Source organism: Elaeis guineensis, chromosome 8, assembly GCF_000442705.2.
Source record: "Elaeis guineensis isolate ETL-2024a chromosome 8, EG11, whole genome shotgun sequence".
NCBI lineage: Eukaryota > Viridiplantae > Streptophyta > Magnoliopsida > Arecales > Arecaceae > Elaeis > Elaeis guineensis.
The window spans coordinates 4,250,104-4,270,537 of NC_026000.2; the positions used below are offsets into that span (position 1 = coordinate 4,250,104).

General features: G+C 36.5%; 1 protein-coding gene across 4 annotated transcripts; it reads left to right on the forward strand.

Moving 5' to 3' along the window:
* Positions 1-68: 68 nt before the first annotated feature.
* On the forward strand, positions 69-5,511 carry LOC140851039 (uncharacterized). Of its 4 annotated transcripts, none has more exons than XM_073242381.1 (3): positions 69-1,347; positions 4,082-4,163; positions 5,269-5,511. In XM_073242381.1, the coding sequence occupies exon 1, from the start codon at positions 241-243 to the stop codon at positions 1,279-1,281; it is 1,041 nt and encodes a 346-aa protein (XP_073098482.1). In that variant the 5' UTR covers positions 69-240; the 3' UTR covers positions 1,282-1,347; positions 4,082-4,163; positions 5,269-5,511. The 4 variants fall into 4 exon arrangements, with proteins under 4 accessions (XP_073098482.1, XP_073098484.1, XP_073098483.1 ...); XM_073242383.1 differs by having other exon boundaries at positions 69-1,340; XM_073242382.1 differs by lacking the exon at positions 4,082-4,163.
* The last annotated feature ends 14,923 nt before the right edge of the window (positions 5,512-20,434 follow it).

The window sequence follows — 20,434 nt, forward strand, 5'->3', positions numbered from 1 at the left end:
CATATTTGTAATTGAGGGGAGTTGTAATTAATATTTTGTGAAGCGGTCAGAGATGATCTTTTGACCGTTGCGCGTGCCTCCACGCGCTTAAAGTAGTTTTATATGACATCCGTATCCGATAGCCAACGAAGGGCTCTTTCGAGAGAGCGCGCTGTCGATAAATACCTCCTGCTCTGCGTCCGAAAGCTCGCTCTGAAATCTTCTCTGCACCGATAAAGAGGGGAAATAGAAACCCTAGAAATGGAGTCCAAGAAAAAGCTCCGGGTTTTCGGCCGATGCCCCGACCTCGGTCTCTCCACCCGAGCCCTGACCCTAGCCCCCGATCTCACCCTCCGCCGCCTCAAGCTCTCCTTCCTCCCCCAATCCCTCCTTTCCCAAACCCTAACTCTTGATTCCCTTTACTTCTGTCTCAACGGTAAGCCCCTACCAGACTCATCCTCCCTCGCGGCCGCTGGTATCCCCAATTCTTCCGCCCTCACCCTCCGCCTGCGCCTCCGCGGCGGCGGCGGCGATGGCGGCGCCACCGGGGCCGAGTCTCGCGACTGCTACCTCAACATGTACGCCACCAAGAAGCCCGACAAGGTGGATCCGAACGAGACCCGGCTCTCCAAATGGACCACCTGCGCCCTGTCCGCTGAGCCTCTCGTTCCCCCGTGTGTGATCGACCGTCTGGGCAACCTCTTCAACAAGGAGCCGCTTGTTGAGGCCCTCCTCCACAAGAAGCTTCCCAAGGAGTTCAGCCACATCCGGGGATTGAAGGACATGATCCCAATCCATCTCACCCCGATCCCCAGTGCTGCCGATTCCGAGACCAAGTTTCAGTGCCCGATCACCGGTCAAGAGTTCAATGGGAAATATGGATTCCTGGTGATCCGTGGATGCGGGCACGTTTTGAGTGTCAAGGCATTGAAAGAGGTCGAGTCATCGACTTGCTTGGTTTGTCATAAAGAGTTCTCGAATATGGATAAGATTGTGATTAATGGAAGCGCGGAGGAAGTCAGAGCGCTAAGGGAGATGATGGAGGAGGAGAGGGGGCGGCTGAAGGGGAGGAAGGAGAAGAAGGTGGGTACATGTCTGAGTGGTACAAAGCATGCCATTAATGAGAAAGATGGTACTTTGGATGACCGGAAGAAGGATGGGGGTGGTAAAAGGTTCAAGGCAGTGGATATGATGCCAGCCCATGCTACGAAGGAAGTATATGCATCTATCTTCACGTCATCAAAGAAATTTGATTTCCAGGAGACGTTTACTTGCAGGTCGCTCCCGCTTGGGAGGAACTGATGGGGAAGGATGTGGTGGACAGAGAGGAGCATCCTGTTTTATCATACCGTTTCATGGAGGTTTGAGGTTGCTTCTTACTCGTTGTGTAATATGCTTGGTGTATTTTTTTTTTTTTTTTAAAAAGAAATTGCCATGGAGAACTCTTTTAGAGCAGTTGACTTATCAAGTTTGTGCTTCTTCATGTGCTGAATATTAAGGAGGTGCTACCAAATTTATTGTATAGATATTGTTTTAATGCATTTGATCATCATGCTGCTTAGAATGGAGGGGGTTTGAGCTCCTTCTTCTGTATATGGATCATATATTCTCTTGCGGCGCCCCCCCCCCCCCCCCACCCCTAAACCATTCTTTTCACACTCACTCACTCACATAAGCTATGTAAACATTTTTCTTGGTTAAATGAGCTAACCATACATGAGTCTGCCATAAATTAATTTGTTTTAGGTGTGTGAGTGTGCACTTTGAAGCTGACTATTGAGCATGCCCGACCTACCAACCTAAGTCGTCCCAATGTTATTAAGGTGCTCGCCTAGGCGCACCTAGGTGCTCAAGCAAGGCGCCCTTGGTTGAAAGCGCCTCAGCCTCCTTTAGGCGAGGTGCCTTCAACCAAGCGAGCGCTTTTGCTGCCTAGGCACTCGCCTTTGGCGTCCAATTAAAATTGATTTTGTTCTCCTGGCTGTTTAGCTTCCAATTTAACAGGATGATTTGATGTTTGGTGATGATGATGACTTGACATGGGGTGCAGTAGCTAGGGCAGTAGGTGTTGGAGAAGGAAGAAAAAATACCAGATTGCAAGTAAGGTCAAGAACAGCAGTAGCTTCAACTTCACATTTAGAGCCACGAAACTAAAATCATGAAGAGATTAGTTCTAGTTCAGAAGAAGAGATTGAGGAGAACGTAGAGAATGACCTATTTGATGATGGAGGAGATGATCATTATGACAACTTAGGCATAGAATCTGATGAAGACTTTTAGTTTTAGACTTTTAGAATGGAACAATAGGCTGCCCTGTGTAAGTAGTGGAGAAAACAAAAAACTTAGAAAAGTTTTAGTCTTTTGGGTATGGTGTTTAGACAAAAAATCTGATGAAGACCTTTAATTTTGGATTAGATCATTTGAACAATAGGTGGTAATGAAGACTTATAGTTTTAAAAAAGACTATATTTATTTCTTATTTTTTTTTCCTAAAAAAATGGCGTTGGACTTCAATCAGGCACTCGCTTTTTCAGCGCTTAGCGCCTTGAGGGCGCCTGGCGCCCTTAGCAACCTTGAGTCGTCCTTTAATCTAGTGATCACCCATAACCTGCAGTCTGTGAACCTGGCATTTATCAGTCGCAGAGCTACTGCAAACTGCCCTCTTGGTCTCTAAAATCAAGTTCATTCTACCTGTTTTGAAATCTGAACTATTTTTTATTAATCCTTCTTCCTGCATTAATCTAGGTTTCTCCTTTGCATTACTTTGCCACTTATCCAAGTTCTTTTTGTGCATCATATACAAATCATTGGAGATAAATTTTTTTCCGCCTTAGTTGCAATGCATGAGATCATATAGGATTACGTTTAGGGCACTTATAGCAAGTATTGTAAATGCTGATGTCTAGCTGTTTCATCTTCAATTGATTTATCAAGGGTAGTTGAATAAGTATTTATATTGATATTGTCTTTTTTTAATGGGAAACATGCAACATAACTAGTGGGGTGTTTTTTGACGCTTCTTTTTCATGCATACAATCGCAAGCCTTGATTATATTGTTTTGCTGAGCCATATTAGGACTCACTGTGTTTTTTTAAGGTGTGGAATGCTTATGATTGTAAGGCATCCAAGTGACCTTTAGTTCTTTGTTAAGTCAGATGCACTTCAGAGTGCCGTGTCTTTGGTTTTTGTGTTTTGAGTATCTTCATATGCATATATTTGTGTTTTTTGAGTTTTAGAATTTGGGAATGCATTGTTTGAATGTTGGTTATTTTCATGTATCCTTAGCTGGAGAATTTTGCAAAAATGTTCTTTTTTGTCCCTATACTTTTCATCGATTCGCTAATTCTATGTTTAAGATGCTTATCACAAAATAGTGAATCAAGGTGAGATGGTGTGCACAAGTTCTTGTATTTCTAAGGTGCATGAAAGGTTTAACAGGAGGTGTGACAATTCTATAAGATGATTGAGTTTTTATGGAGATATTTTGACTATATGGAGCAAAGAATTTGATGAAATAAACAAAACAAGGAGAAGGATATCTTCTTGTTCTTGTTTTTGTAATCCATCTTCTCTTTGTTTAGAGTGGCCTTAAGATTCATCATTTGCTGGGAAGCCTTGAACGGATGCATCCATTGGCATCCCAATATTATCATCATTAGTGATATTTGACATTGATATGTTGAGAAAAGTATCTATATCAATGTTCTGACAGTCATTTCCAGGACTACGAAGATATCTCAACTTTGTAAGGAAACACTCTTAAGTTGTTGAAGATCCTTAAGGATGTTCACATTTAGCAAACCTTAAAAGTAAAGCTCTTGTCAAACAAATCATTATAAATACCTTGTCTTAAGATGATTGAAGATAGTCTGTTATATTTTATTTTTTTCTCTTTTAGTTCTCAGCATCTGTTATGTAAGATCCAACTATGTGTTTGAACGGAAAAAAAAAGTATGGCATATGAGGCTGCACATAGTGCTACATTTTTTTAGCTTGTTCATGGGAAATAATTGGGAGAATTCTGATGTGATTCAGTTGAGAGGCTGCTTGGTCTTTATTCCTTGTTTTTTTTCCTATGGGATCATGTCATTTTTGTTTGTGCAGTTTATAAGGTGAGCTTAATTTGGTGGAAGCATCTGATACTGATGTTCTTCCTGCAGATCCTGGCAATATGTATGGGTCAGATGTAAGTAATTTCTTTGTATTCTCCATCACTTGGTTGGACCACAAATCTTGACTTTAGGAAGGAGTAGGAATTTCACTTTAAAAACTGAAGGGCCAAAAAGAGCTTATTTAGGATTATACTATATTTGAAATTCAGAACCAAGTTATAGGTTTGTTTTGGTGCCTATTATTTTTAACCATGCGGTTGAGGAATTCGGGATTGAATTATTGGACTGTTGATGACTTTGAGGAACTTTAAAATCATCACCCCACTTTTTTTCTTTTGTAACCAAGGCATGAAGGACGAAACATTTTTTTAACCAAAATACAAGACAGACTACAAATCTGATGGCAAACATGTCCAACTGTATCCCAAGCCATACATATATTTTTTGATGACCGGTGAACTTACAAAATTTTTCAGGCTAAAGGTTATGTTTTAGTTTATATTATATTTCCCTTCCCTTGAAAATTTGTTTTTTTATTTCTGTTACTTTAATATTGATAAGATTTTGGTATGAGAGGTGTGTTGCTGCAGTTTTATTGGTCAGAGGTGTATATACCGTGTCTCTCTGCCTTTTATTCGTTTTCATAGCTTGGTGCTTGTGATAGATCAACGCATTCCCTAGTTCTCATATATGTGAAAAAAGATTTTTTGTCCTCTCGTTATGCAACTCCTTGTGTCTTCAGTTCTGGAATTCATTCTTTTGCAAAGAAAACCAACATTGTTATTGAGTTAATGGATTGATGACTTTCTTTTGTGCTTTTTTCCCCCAAAAACTTAACGTTGTAGCTGACAATTACCTGTGTATCTTATGCTTCACATCTTCGATACACCTTGATAGTTGCATGACAGTGCATGTGGTAGTCGCCCAAGTTCCTTGATCAGGTTGCTATGCTTAGAGAGGCAGCCCTTTTTATGATCAGCCTTACTGTCATTTTCCATCATGCATTTTCTCTGTTTGATTTATTCTTGTTAAATTGTGATTGAATCTGAGTGAAGATTGAGTCAACCGGCAACGTCTACAGCATTTTATTATGTAAAATTCTAAACAGTTGGTAAGGAGTATTTAGCAATCTATATTAGTCATTGAAATGCGTTTCTGTCCTTACTTTTTTTGTGCCAGTGATTGTTCTCTCTATCTGAAGTAGAAAATGGATGTGACAAGTGGAAGTTGACTAAGGTGTACCGACTTGATGATACTCCTGGCAAGTGGAAGTTGTTTTTTTGTGAAGAGAAAGTTGATGAACAACCTTTCTTTTTTGCCTTCTTTGTACCGTTTGAGATAATTCTGTTGTTCCTGTATGACAGTCTACTGATATCCTAAAATTTAAACGGTCTTAAACTATGAAAATTAGAATTTGAAGAATCCTCTGATATTTGCTCGTTGGAGTGCTTGGTTTCTTATTCCATCTTGGGAATCACTTGATATATCCAATTTTATTACTTCTAATAGGGAAGCTAGTTGCTGCTCTTATGATACCTGAGTTGCTTTCCTTGAAAGCTTTTAAGTGGACAGGTACGGATGCTGAGAGGTCATTGAAGTCTTTGCAAGGATGTAGCACCATGATTTGCAAGATAATGCTCTGGTTCCATATTAGAGACTCTTTTAAGGTTTGTGAGACGTGATTTGAGGGAGTAAAAAACTCTTTAAAATAAGGATATCCCGTATCGGCCTTCGAACTAATCCAGGATATCACTGTAGCAGCATGCCCTTCTGTCCAAATACATTTTAGAGTTTGGAAATGACCATTTTTACAAGAAATTTTGCCCTATACTGCATGCACCGTATGGTCGTGCATGCAGCCACTTATGGCTGCTCGTTGTTGTGGGCTCAATCAAGCATTCATCTTATTGCACTACTCTAGGAATGAGGCGTTGTAATTACGTATGTGCATGGCCACGTGGTGTATGTAATGTAGGGTATAAGATTCAGCTATTGGCACTGACAGGTGATGGTAAGGATGTGCACTCCTTTCACTTTAAACAATAGAATACTCCTCTTCACCCATTTGCCAATGTTTGACTGGATGAAACTTCAACTGATTATATCATATGCAAGAATAATTATTGAATTGATGAGTCCATACTCTCCAACTATTTTTAGATTTATATGGTCGACGGTTGCATGTATCAGTATCACTTAGCAAAATATTTTTTCTGGGGTCATAGTCATGGTTGGTCGTTCCCAAGTGAGGTAGCTCCATGCTGCTTTCCACACGGTTCCGACGGGACCATGGACTAGTTTGTCTGAATGAAGAACGCATCCAAGAGTTTCAAGGTCGCAACCCAGTTTAGCGTGGCGGCGTAAGGTCATCTTCCAGCTTGCCGGGATTGATCAATTCATCGCCATTTAAGTGCCTTCTCGGATCCATCCCCACCCATCGTTTTCTCCGAGCTACTTCCTGGAAATCTGCTCACCGTCTCCATGCTTATTACCTCCTCGTATGTTTGATCTTTTCTTTCCATTTAAATTAAGATTTAAGTCTCCGACTCGTTTTTTAACGACTTGTATGTTGTCTAACATGCACGCTTTATCTTGCTAGAAAACTCAGCACCTTTAACCGGGAGGAATTGGAGAAATTGCGGTGACCCATCTTTTTGCCATACTATGAAGCCAACAGGTATGCTATAAACAGGTAGAACTCGGGTCTCAGAATTTTGACTCTGAAGCAATTTCTTGAGAACATTGACTTGTGCTGCAACACAACTCTGGGGCTGCCATTTCTGTCCGGTCAAAAATACCAAAATTTGAACTTTGACCCAACCAATTTGTCAGTCCTGGTTATTACAAGTGCACTTTTGACAGTGCAATTTGATAGGGTTAATGATCACCGGGAAAGTTAACCGTTAAGCTCACTGCGGTGACGAGAAGCAAGTCGATCATGCTACGGCTTCTGTAGCCCAACTGGTGCTTTCCGTTGCCAAATTTGTCCCCCAATCCTCCCCGGTCGGTCTAAAGCGTGGACCGGGTCGAACTTGCAACTCGAAGCGGTTCGGCCTCATAGGAGTACTTGTTTCAGGTACGAGACGAGCCCTTCTCCCACCACCACACAAATCACACCAGAATCTATCTTTTGCATCCGGAGTCGTGCATCTCCTCTAGACACGCCTGCCCATTCTCTCCACAGGATTCCTCGCTATTTTTTTAAATTCTTTATCTAATTAATAAAAAAAATTTATTTAATTTATTTATCAGATTGATGCAAAACGAATGAAACGCTGTTTTGAATGGCATTTTATCATTGCCACATCACCCATTTTTTTCTCCATTCGACGTCAAAAAAAAAATGCCATATTATTTGATGATTTTAATTTTTTTCAAACAAAAAATATAAAAAAAATAAAAAATAAAATTTTAAATTTATAAAAAAATAAAAATTATAATTTTGATAAAAATAAAATTTATCATTTCACATTAGTATTCCCATTTCAAATTATCTTTTTAAAAAAATATCTGAAAAAAATTATTGTAAAAAAAATAAAAAATACCATAAAAAAGAATTGAAAAAAAATAGAAATTATAATTTTAAATTTTAAAAAAATAAAAATTTTAATTTTAATTCAATAAAAATCATCATTTCAAATTACAATCTCCTTTTCAAATTAATTTTTAAAAAAATCATAAAAGAAGGAAAAAATAAGAAAAAAATGAGAAAAAAATAAAAATTATAATTTTGAATGAATTTTAAAAAATAAAAATTTTAATTTTAATTCAAATAAAAAAGATAATTTTAAATTTTTTTTCATTTAAAATTAATTTTTAAAAAAAATATCTACAAAAAATCTTAAAATATTTAAAAAATAAAAAATATCATAAAAAAGAAAAAATGAGAAAAAAATAAAAATTATAATTTTAAATTTAAAAAAATAAAAATTTTAATTTTAATTCAAATAAAAAATATCATTTCAAATTATTTTTTATATTTTAAATTAATTTTTAAGAAAAAAGATGTTCAAAAAAATAAAAATTAAAAAAAATAAAAAGTACCATAAAAAAGTTAAAAATCTAAAAAAATGAGAAAAAAATAAAAATTATAATTTTAAATTTAAAAAGAATAAAATTTTTAATTTTAATTAAAATAAAAAACATCATTTCAAATTACTTTTTCCATTTCAAATTAATTTATTTAAAAAATATTTCAAATAAAAAAAATACCTAAAAAAATTTCATAAAAACAGAAAAATTGGTAAAAATGGGAAAAAAAATTAAAATTTTAAATTATAAAAAATTAAAATTTTAATTTAAATTCAATAAAAATAAAAGAAAAAAATGCCATAAAAAAAGTGAAAAAAAGAAAAAATGTGAAAAAAATAAAAAATTAAAATTAAAATTTTTAAAAAATAAAAATTTTAACTTTAATTCAAATAAAAAATATCATTTCAAATTACTTTCCTCATTTCAAATTATTTTTTTTTTAAATTTGAAAAAAAATTGGTGTAAAAAAAAAAACATAAAAAAAGGAAAAAGAATTGAATTGAAAAAAATAAAAATTCTAATTCTAATTCAAAAATAAAAATTATAATTTTGAATTTAAAAAAATAAAAATTCTAATTATAATTTAAATAAAAAATGGTAAAAAAATAATAATTGTAATTATAAATTTTAAAAAAAATTAAATTTAATTCAAATAAAAAATTATCATTTCAAATTACTATCTTCATTTTAAATTAATTTTATTTATTAAAAAATTACATAAAAATAACTAAAGAAAATTAAAAAAATTAAAAAAATCATAAGAAAAAGGAAAAAAAAATAAAAGAAAATGCCATTTCTTTTGACATTTTTGAAGCATAAAATCCAAAAAAAAAAAAACCTCTCTCCCTCTTCTCCGACGTTTTCTCCTCTTCGGCGGCATGGCGGCGAGCTCCCAGCGGCGGTGAGCTCCCTCCTCTCTCTCTTTTCTCTTCCTCTCTCTCTCCCTCTTTCTCTCTCTCTCCCTCTTTTTCCTTGGCCGTCGACGATAAAAGGCCGGTGGCGGGCCTGTGTGCCCCGACGGCGGCCCTCACGGTGGGCCCCAGCCCTCCCCTTCCCTTGGTCGGCCCCCTCCTCTCCCTCTTCCTCTCTCTCTCCCTCTTCCTCTCTCTCTCCCTCTTTTTTCTTGGTCGCTGGCGACAGACGGCTGGTGGCGGGCCCGCGTGCCCCGACGGTGGCCCCCTGCGACGGGCCCCGGCCCTCCCCTTCCCTTGGCCGGCCCCCTCTTCTCTCCCTCTTCCTCTCTTTCACCCTCTTCTCTCCCTCTTCCTCTCTCTCTCTCTCCCTCTTTTTCCTTGACCGCCGGCGACAGAGGACAGGCGGCGGGCCCACGCGGCCCTCCGGTGGCGGGCCCGTGCGGCCCTCCGGCGTCCTTCTATTTCGATCTGCAGTGACGGGCCCCGGCGATGGGCCGCGGCGGCAGGCCCCGACGACGCCCCCCCGACGGCGGCCGGCCCTGCGGGGGCCCGGCAGCCCCCGATGGCGGCCCCGCGGTGGCTCTCCGATGGTGGGCCCATGCGGCCCTACGGTGCCTTTCTATTTCGATCTTTTTATTTTTTATTTTTGTCTCATTAGATTCAGATTTATTTTAAAATTTGATTTGATCATAATTTAAAAATTTTAAAATATATTGTAGAGTAATTATATCTTAGTTCTAATTGATGACGATGAAAATATCGAAGAAATGCCGACCTTTCTCTTGAAATATTCAGAATGTCGATTTTTAGAATTATATATTGAAAAGGAAGATGCACCGAGCTTTGGATACTATAGTCGGCTTTTAACTCAAGCGAACAATAATGTTGGGCCTTCTTCACCTTTCGTAACTCCTATGGTGCAAACCGATAATGTTAAAACCGTATTTGCAGAACAATATTTCACTACTGTCGGCCTTAGTTGTCCAATTATTCAGAGTCCTATGGTGACTTCTCCTGTGTCTTCTGCTATGGTGAGTTCTCCTTTGCTAGAAGTAGTAGTAAGTGCGGGAGACGACCCTTATATAGGGAATGATGACTGGATAGTCGGTGGAATAAATTCTGATAATCTAGACTTTGAGTCAGATAAAAGCGAAGATGAAGACTGTTGGATGGATGAGGACAGTAACAGTAATGATGATGATGGTGAAGATGAGAATGATGATGAAGATGTTCAGACTAATATTAATGTGGGAGAACCTCAATCTCGTTTGCACGAACGCCCATAATTTTTTAACGATATAAATTTAGATGATGGTGGTTGTGTTAGTGCTAGTCGAAGATTGAACTCTGACTATCAGTTTTGAGATTCCTCGATGATTGAATTTTCTAAAGGTCTAATGTTTGAGAGTAAAGATTAAGTAAGGAGAGCTGTTGATCTTTATTACATTATGAAGCATCGGACATACAATATAGTTCAGTCGCATTTAAAATTATGGTCCGTACGATGCGCATCATCAGATAATGTTTAAAATTGTAAATGAAGGCTTCGTGTTGCATTGTTGAAAAAATATGGATATTTTCAAATTACAAAATATGAGGGTCCTCACACTTATTTGTTTACGGGGTTGAGTCGAGACCACAAATATGTCAGTGGAAGGATGATTGGCACACTAGTCCGACATATTGTTGAAAAAGATCTCAGTATTAAAGTTGAAGCTATTGTGGCAACCGTTAATGATCAATTTCAATATACAGTGTCATACAGAAAAGCATGGTGTGGAAAGCAGAAGGCATTGGTTGTTATTTATGGAGAATGGGAGCCATCTTATACTAAATTACCCTATTATATGGCTGCACTTCAACATGCAAATCCCAGTACAATTGTTTTATGAAATTTTTTTCAAACTGTGAATTTCAATGTCTGACTTTTAAATTATATTTTTTGGACTTTCAAACCATCAATCCAGGGTTTTACGCACTGCTATCCTGTAATCAGCATTGATGGTACATATTTGTATGGAAAGTTTAAAGGTAAGATATTAATTGCAACAAAAATTGATGCAGAGAATGGGATATTTTCATTAGCATATACAATTATGGATGAGGAGACGACTGCAAGTTGGAGTTAGTTTCTTTTCTAGCTCAGAACACATATCGTCAAAGATAGAAATGAAAAATGCTTAATTTCTGACAGGCATCTAGGTATATTAAATGCCATCGTAGATGAGTCTATTGGATGGAGACTACCACGTACCTATCATCGATACTGCTTAAAATATATCTGCAGTAATTTCAACACTCATTTTAATAATATGCAGCTGAAAAGAGCAGTATGGCAAGCAGTATAGCAAATGACGATGCTTTCAAAAAGAAATATTCTTCCATTTGTAAATCTTTTACAATTATTAATTGAAAATTATTTTATCATATAATAAAATTGATAATTATAATAACCTCTTTTACATAGCACGATAACCGACAAAACTAGGAAGGAGGGATAAGACAAATCAAAATAGCTAGATTTCCAATATTCGAGTTATAATTATAACATTATTTCATATTAAAAAGATTCTCAAGCTAGTCCTTATTTTTATCCCAATAATTTTCTGAGTCATTCTAAAAGCAACTCAATCTGAACCTTTCAATCATTCTCCAATTATATATGAATTTTATGATTCATTTGTGAAGGATTTGATATGCCCTAAGATAGACCATCCACCATAGCATTGGTAACCTAATAGCAACTCAATATGTATTCTTAACAGAAGGTAATGGAGTGACTGTCTCGCCTCTGCCACTTGATTATTTTACGACCGTGCTTGAGGAGCTCCACAGTTTTCTATCTGCAAGACAATAAGCGGCCAGCCTATTGGTTATTCCACTTCTTACTCCACTTAACGAGATATGTAATTTTCAACAATTATGAAACATATAAGCCATTATTCCTGATAGCCAGAGCACATCCTCACAAATCGTTGCTGACGAATGGCGCATGTTTCTGAAGATGACAGATACATACTTTCATCAATAAAACTCTACTCTCTGAAACTCTCTAGATAAGTGAACACTTACTTTGTATGCCTTCTTCCAGAAACTGGTTCTATACAAACCATATTTTATTTCCTCCATAAAGCTCTAAGTTCTCATGACTCCATTCATGATCTCCATGCTCCAAATGATATTTTCTGAACTTTCACTCTCCATTCTCTCATTTCAATTTTCTATACTTCATACTTGACTCCATTATAAGCTCAATCATTTTTTATTTATTTTTGCAAGAAGTTGATTTGGATATTGAAGGATCCACCACTAGAGAATCCCCAGTGTGAGGAGCTTCTTTTCTTTGATGATTTTGTAGATTCGACTTAAGAGATCGATCAAGGACTCAGCATCAGCATTCAATTCGGAGGTCCTGACTAGCTACCTTTCGACCGTCTCTCTTGGTTCCAATTCAATGATTTGAGTCAGCACGGCTCTCTAGCGGCAACATGATTTATAAAATCTAAAAAAATTATATATGTTAATAATTATAGTTATCACATATTATTGGTAGTGATGATATATTATATGCTTTATATTTATTTTAAAATAATTTTAAAAATATATTATGAGATTTATTTTTTAGTTTATTATTTTTAAGTTATTGGTTACGTGAATTCTTTTGGAACCTTTCATGAACTTGCTGAATTCTTCCGGCTATGGGTGGAACCGAACACACTGTCGCGATTGCCGTTGCCATGGACAGCAAGGTCTGCAGTGAAGGCATTTATGACGGCCGCTATCCCATGCCGTTGGATGGGGAACACTCAAAAGTGAGCTGCCGTTGGCTGCTCCACCGTATTGACCTGGGCTCCTCGTGTGCCGGGGATCGGACGGTCCGCTGCCGTTTGATTCGTTCAAGAATGCGTGCTCCCGCTTTTCGCGCAAGTGTACGGGCCGCGGAGCGCCTCAACAAAGCGGGCGGGGATGTGGTGGGACCACACCACGCGCACGCGAGCAGAGCCGGCCGCCGCCGAGACCGACAACCGAATCTGGGCTCGTGAGGGCGGGTCTCGAGCCCGGCCGTGGCGAAATCCAGACAAGGCAAGGACAAGGTTCAATCACTACGTAGCAGACTAGAAGGGCTTAATTCAGTTTGGGAGAATTGAATGTTTCAATTAATGGAGCGCGGGATTTAACTTGTGCATCGTAGATGCACAGTACAAATTGCATTCAAGAGATGACACGAAAAAAATGATCTCAAGCTGGTAACTTTTAGCATGAGATGGTCTTTTACTAAGTTACATTTTTTTTTTAAACCTAAAGTTGCAATAAAAACAATTCTGGAAAATCCCTCGGTCTTCCCAAATTAGGGTGAACTGAAATTTGATTCTAGATCTCTTAATATAACTATTATAAACTTTACCAACTTACAAGAAGATACTCACAAATTACAGATCTTGAGGGGTTCATATATAGATTCTATAGAGAAAGATCTATGTTTTTCAAAAGAGCCTCAATTTTGTCTTTCAAGGAATCTGTGAAGTGTGATGTTTTCAATTATATTACTCCACATTTCTATTAATTCATAGAATTTAATTTATTGTTATAGAAATCTTGATGATGGAGAAATCTCTAAATAAATATTTCCACACAGAAATATGGCATGAAGTGTGTTAATGCGTGAATGATTTTATATTGAGAACTATGCTAGAAAAGTCACTACCTAATTCCAACTAAGGACCTCTCTAATGTTTATATGGATGGCAGAATTAGAGACCTAGGTATCTCCTAATGATGGATATTTGGAGACTCAAATCGAACCTCATTTCATATGCTATAAGACATATCTTCGGAAGGCTAATAAAGCAGTTGATTGGGTGGTTTATCGTATGGCTTATCACCATGGCTCGAAGCAACGAAAGATCTTTATTTTGTTGGATTATCTTCAGAATATTTTGGTGACTGATGCAAGTGGATGTATTTACTCAAGTGCTTTATAAAAAAGCCGAATCAATACATGCAAAAAAAAAAAAAAAAAAAAAATTGCATGGAAATTTTAAGGGCAATGCTTATTTGATAAGAGGGCTATCAATAAATTTTTCAATATATAGATTGGCCTTAATTGTAGAAAAATGAGGACACATTTAAGTTGTTGATTATCATATCTATGTTAATATGCAGCAACATAGAGCTCAACTCTAGGTTTCCTTCATATGACAACCATTGTACAAGAAACCTTTTCACTAGTTTTTCCAACCACTATTAGTAACCTAGTTAGGTACAATCCATTAATCTATCCATGCATAGAGACATATTAACATGGGCACACAAATATGCTGTATATACATATATTTTTTGTGTTTGCATGCAAGTATGTATTTGCATCTTGATGTGAAATCATGTTGTCTTGTGGACCAAATGACTAGCCCTAATCTAAGACTCATCAAGCTGAGACTTGGGCTTAATTCCAAGGCAACTTCTGGTTTAGCCAAGCCCATCCAATTTCATATCCTCATTGACACCATGAGGACAAGGAGTCACTTAGAAGGCAACTGATGCCAATCCTTGGGAATCTGCCTACAGAAAGGCTATCTTTTCTGGTTGGTGGAACCATCTCATAATTTAAAATTAACCGATCATGCTCAGAATTAAAAATAAAACATAATAATAAAGTTAGTTGATATAAAAGAAATTGGATCGAAGTTGTTGTCCACAGCGTGGCTATCCACCCCTCCCCTACCTTATTTAATCTTCCCACTAACCTTATCTTACGCTTCTTATCTGCATTATAGTCTGTAGATTCTTTGCTTTCTGCAGTCACCTGGCACACACTTGCTTGAGTGGTATAATTGGTTAGTGGGTCAGAAAGGCTTACATAACGTTTAGGCGGGTTTTATAATCGTCAAAGTTGAAGCTCAACTAAAGATGCCACCACCTTTTAAGGTGGGGGTGAACCCAACCTTTAGTACTAAAATGCTGAAAACCTTGTACTTCCTCACATGGAGTACTGTTTGCCTAAAGATCTCAGCCTATCAATAATGCAATCGAATCCTGCTCCAGGGGAGAGGGGGAGCAGAAGACTGATACAGTAATTCTACTTGGACTCTGAGGGTTGCATTTGATTTTATATGTTAACGTGTGGTCCATTTGTTATCCTCAAGATTTAACAAGTATGAGATTGATAAGGTTGGTCCCAACATTACAGCACTATCAAGAATTGGTTTATATAATAATTGGATACCCGATGGCCATGTGACTCTGGAATCCAACAAGCATCCCCATTTTCTTTTCTTCGCCTTTTGTTTTCCCTGATTTGTTGGGTTAACTTTCTCATGATGAATATATATATAGCATTGGATGAAAAATTCGAACTAATCACAGGGACGTTCCAACTAAGTTAAACTCAAGTTACAACCAATAAAGAGTAGTTCAAACTACTTGGAATTCTCACCAAGGTAATTAAAATCGGAACCTTCTCTATATTTTAACGCTCCCTCTCAAGTTGGAGTGTGGATCTCAAGAACACCCAACTTGCTACTCAAAGATTGAAGTCGATCCTTCCGACGTGGCTTGGTGAAGGTAGCAGTAATTTGTTTTGAAGTGGGAGAGAGAGTTAAAACAAACTTTAGACGTAAGGTCATGAGAGACAAAATGACTTGGTGTAGCTTGGACTTTTGCAGGTCATCAAGCATTGGACTGATTAAGGTGCTCAGATGGAGGTGGTTCGGGTTGATTGGATCGAGTGGAAGGTGATGAGATAAATGGAGCAGGTAAAATTAAAGGTGGAATTCCAAGGAAGTAGGAGAAAAAGATGATGGTGCTGGTAAATTGGGTGTAGGCACTTCAAATTATGTTACACCAACGAATAAGAAAGATATAACCCACAGAACTCAAGTTACAAAATCATGATCTCTACCATATTTTAATTTTTAAGACACGTCTTCTTCATTAAAGAATCATGGTTGGTTTCAGTTGATGCTCCTAAGCACTTTCAAACATGCCTTGCTTTATTTACTGGTTGAAGAAATCCAATGTTATTTATACGATGATCTGAACTTTGGAGCTGGGCAAAAATAATTAATTTTGACGAGCCACTAAGAATGAAGTAGATGGTGCAGGTTATACGGAACCGCATAAGACATTATAATAACTTGAATCTGAACCTTTATTAAACCTAGTTTTCAGAATCTAACCTAGACCTAATCCACTTCATGAAGTATGCTATGCTAGGTTCATCTAAATTTGGTTAGGTCTATCTATACTAGGTCATATTGGTTTAATTTCATTTGACCGATTACAAGTATAATTGGAAAATTAGGTTCCATTAATTTTAACTCTAGGGTTTGAACCTAGCAAGTTGGCCCTTTGAGAGGTCAGCGACTTAATGTATTTCAATTGAGGGTGGGGGTTATATCTTTCACACGAAAGAAGGATTCATCTTTCTTTGTACAAAGTCACAGTTGGATCGCCTAATGATAGCTTCGAGATCTATATAGGTAGACGAATAAAAAAGCATGGAGTGTTTTGAGATCCGTACATGATGCAATTCAATAGTTAACGTTGTGAAAGAAGAACAAAAATTCTTTTGCACAAAAAATGCAATCCAAATTTTCGGGATAATATTGATCCTCTCCCAACTTACTGGCACAGCATTGGCATTCCAGTGTACAAGATGGCTAATACGTAGCAAACCTAATTACCTCAATAAAGTGCAAACAAGCTAAATTAAGAGTATTCTAGCCATTTAGGAAAACCATATCGATAAAACCAGATAGGATGGTACCAAAACTACAAATAAATTGCAAAATTTGGAGAGCATGCTTCTGCTGTCGCTTTGCATGAAGGACACACACATAGCTGTGATCCTTGACCAAAAGCATCATTGTTTAGAAGGGATTATAGGCCGGGGTAGATGTGGGATGTGCTATGATGCATATTTGCAAAGCTAGTTATGGTTATGGTTTTGTAGTATTGTTATTGTGGTCCCAAAAACCCTAACTCTAGCGCTGGGGTGAACCATTGCCTTCTCTTCCTCATTTTCTCTTCCATGCCATTGTGGTGATCACTCTTTTGGAATCTTTCACATGCGTCCTGTTGCATAAGCTTTTCTAAAAGGTGCGATTACTCGTGTTCTGAATGGGTGGTCTTTTTTTTGGCTGTGCTGAAATTAACTAAGTGGTCCATACCTAGGGAGAAAGGGTGGTGGCTGGTTGATGTTAACGAGGCCATGCTTGTCCATATCATTTGAAGCTCATATCATGTACCTCGCATATCAATATTTAATACTCAAGTTATTCCAACTACGAACTTGGTGACATTATAATTTATTTGTGAAAACTTGTATGAAGTCTAACCTAGCATGTTGAGCTCGATTTCAGAATTACATCTGCCCTAACTCTTGCAAAGGCCTCCCCGTCAACCATCCAGTCATTTGATCAAGGTGGTGATGGGCTGAAATGCATGATTGCACCTTTCGGACCTTCATGTGAAGGTGAAATTCTTTGGTACTATGGACGATAGAAAATCAATGTGGAGTGCACCATCCGTTCGATTGACCACGTCGTCGCTATTTTTCAATGCGCATTTAATGCCTGCAGATCAGTTTTTTCGTTTAAAAATTTTGTATAACGAAAATATTCCCGTCTTTGAAAAAATTATGACATTCTATGTCTATATTATAATATCCTATGTCCATAATATATACAGAATATCATAATTTTTTCTAAATAATAGAATATTTTTTTATTCAAAATTTTCAAATAAAAAAATCGATCTACAAGTATTAAATGCGCGTTGAAAAGTAGTTGAAGAAAAATATTCCTCTCATATTATGATATCTTAAACTATATTATGACACCTTGGGCTATATTACGCTATAGAATGTCATAATTTTTTTTCCAAAAAATAAGTATATTTTAGTCATATAAAATTTTTAAATGAAAAAGTCGATCTATAAGCATTAAATGCGCATTGGAAAGTGATGACTATATGGATCAATCAGATGAGGTAGTGCACTCCACGTTGGATTTTCTACACCACCGATGGTGCACAAAGAATTTTCTCTACATAAAGTGGTAAATGAGAACTGCTTTGCACCTGATAATGAAATGATTTTGAAATTATTGTGTGATATTATTATGATATGAGCCGGACCTCTTTGAATGGGCACCAAACCAGACGCACTTGGTTGCCTTGCTGGAACTTATTTCACCAAAGATACTTCGGTACCCGCCAGTTGAACTCCGAAGATTTTTTGAGTTTAGAGGGTGTTTCGTTGGTAATCAGAATCAGAATGAGAATGAGAATCGAAATGGCTTGGAATCAAAATTGGAATGGCCAAATCTCCCGAAGCATTTGATTCGTAATCAGAATCGGAATCGAAATAAAAAATTGAATCGATAAAGAAGAGTAGGGATTGAGTTCTATATAAATTGATCCATTTCTATTTTATCTCGTAATCGAAATCGAAATGAAATTCCTCCCAATCAAATGGTTGGAATGAAAGTCATCTATTTCGATTTTGATTTCAAACTCTCACTCCCCTCAATCAAACACTCTCTCAATTCTTCTTATGGTCGGAGTTGACTCCGGACAATCAAATTTTTGGAGTCACTTACGCACTCGCAGACAGTCTTTTGTGTTAGACCACATGGAAAAAAAATTTAAAAATTTTTAAGGAAAGACTTCAAAGAATCATCATTTTTTTTAAAAAAAAAGCTTGATTCGTCTTCACCAATCTGGTGTGCATCAAAAAAAAAAAAAAGAAGCTTGATTCGTCTTCACCAATCTGGTGTGCACAAAAAAAACGATAGGTCTCTGAGATGCAGTGGAACCCACTGCTTGATAACATGTTAAGCCAACTAAATCCAACCACCGAGCATTCGCTAGTGTTTGACACTAGTTTTATTAAATGATATTTAGTTTTATTCTTTCTAAATAGATATATCACAAACATTTTCTTAAATAATATTTAGTTTTATCAACGGATATTTTCTATTTTAAAATTTAAACTAATTCAAATTAAAAATATCTGATTAATTGCCTTCGTAGCCGCTCAACCAAAAATGGTTTTGCTTTTTACTTTATATAGAATTTTATATTTCAAAATAAGTTAGTAACTTGATCTTTGATAATTCTGTAAAGCTTATGCAGAAATAACTATATTCAGCAATTTGAATATTTAGTCGGCGAAGATAGGTTAGAGCTAGTTTTAATGTCATGGTAGACTAGTTTTGAAATCAATAATTTTATATTGTTTAATTGAACATATCCTGCATGTTGTATTCTTATATTGATTAAACAAAATATTTTTATTGGCTCATATCTACATTCTTTGCATTGTTGCTTTAAGAGCCGAGCTTTAACTCCGAGAAGTAGGCTCACTTCATACTCATATAAGTAGGCCCTATTGGAAGTTCTTTAATAACTAAAGCACTTTAACATATTTCTATTATTATTCTATTAAAAGTATTTAGCTGATCATACCTTTTGTATGTTATAGCTATCGACCACTTTACATAGGATGAATTTAAAACTAGATTACAATACTTTCGATCACTCCTATGATATACTTTGTTTCTTTGAACTCAAGAATTGATGTTGTATCAAGCATTGAGTTGATGTTCTAGCATTGGTGATGATGAATTATAGACTTAAATCCCACTTCTTTCAATGTCTTGAATATTAAATTGCTCACAAGTTGAATGGATCTGTTAAGTTTTGGCTTGATTTTACAAAGCATACAATGATCAAACCATCTGTAATTAATTATCTTATATAGCTATATTTGGACTTTTCATTATATACTTGATTATATGCTATTAATAGTATGGCTTTAGTATCACAATGTATTGGTGTAAGTGAGAAGGATTTAGACCATAACAAAATCTCATATAATAAATTTATCATAGTTCATGTTCATTTAAAATATTTTAAAATTCTATATATGGTATACCGATGTAAAATACTTGAATAACTTGTATATCTACTTAGCTTTCCATTTGAAAAAGCAATACCGGACCTCATGCTATTTGTACGTGAAGTGAAGTTGTGCATTGCATCCGTTGAGAACACGTGATGCCAGGAAAGTTTGTAGACATTATTTAAACTTAATCAATTCTACTTTTACACTCCTCTTTTATTAATGGTGTGGATAAATTTGTTATATATAAACCTCCTCACTCTACATCTTCTCCTTTTTTTTACAACTTGAAGAATCTTGATTTTTTGTTATTTTCCTAAGTTGCTTATGCACATGTTTTGATCAGTAATATCCAAATTGTTATGCATATATGAGGGTATAGTTCCACTTAAAATTATGTTTTTTTTAAAAGAAAATAGGGTGCATTACACTAGAATGATATGTTTAGCTTTGCTTTTCCACCAATATGATCTAAATTATCATTAGTTTAAAACTC

Excerpts from the sequence above, each read along its gene's own strand:
- LOC140851039 (XM_073242381.1), top strand. The coding sequence starts at position 241 with ATGGAGTCCAAGAAAAAGCTCCGGGTTTTCGGCCGATGCCCCGACCTC.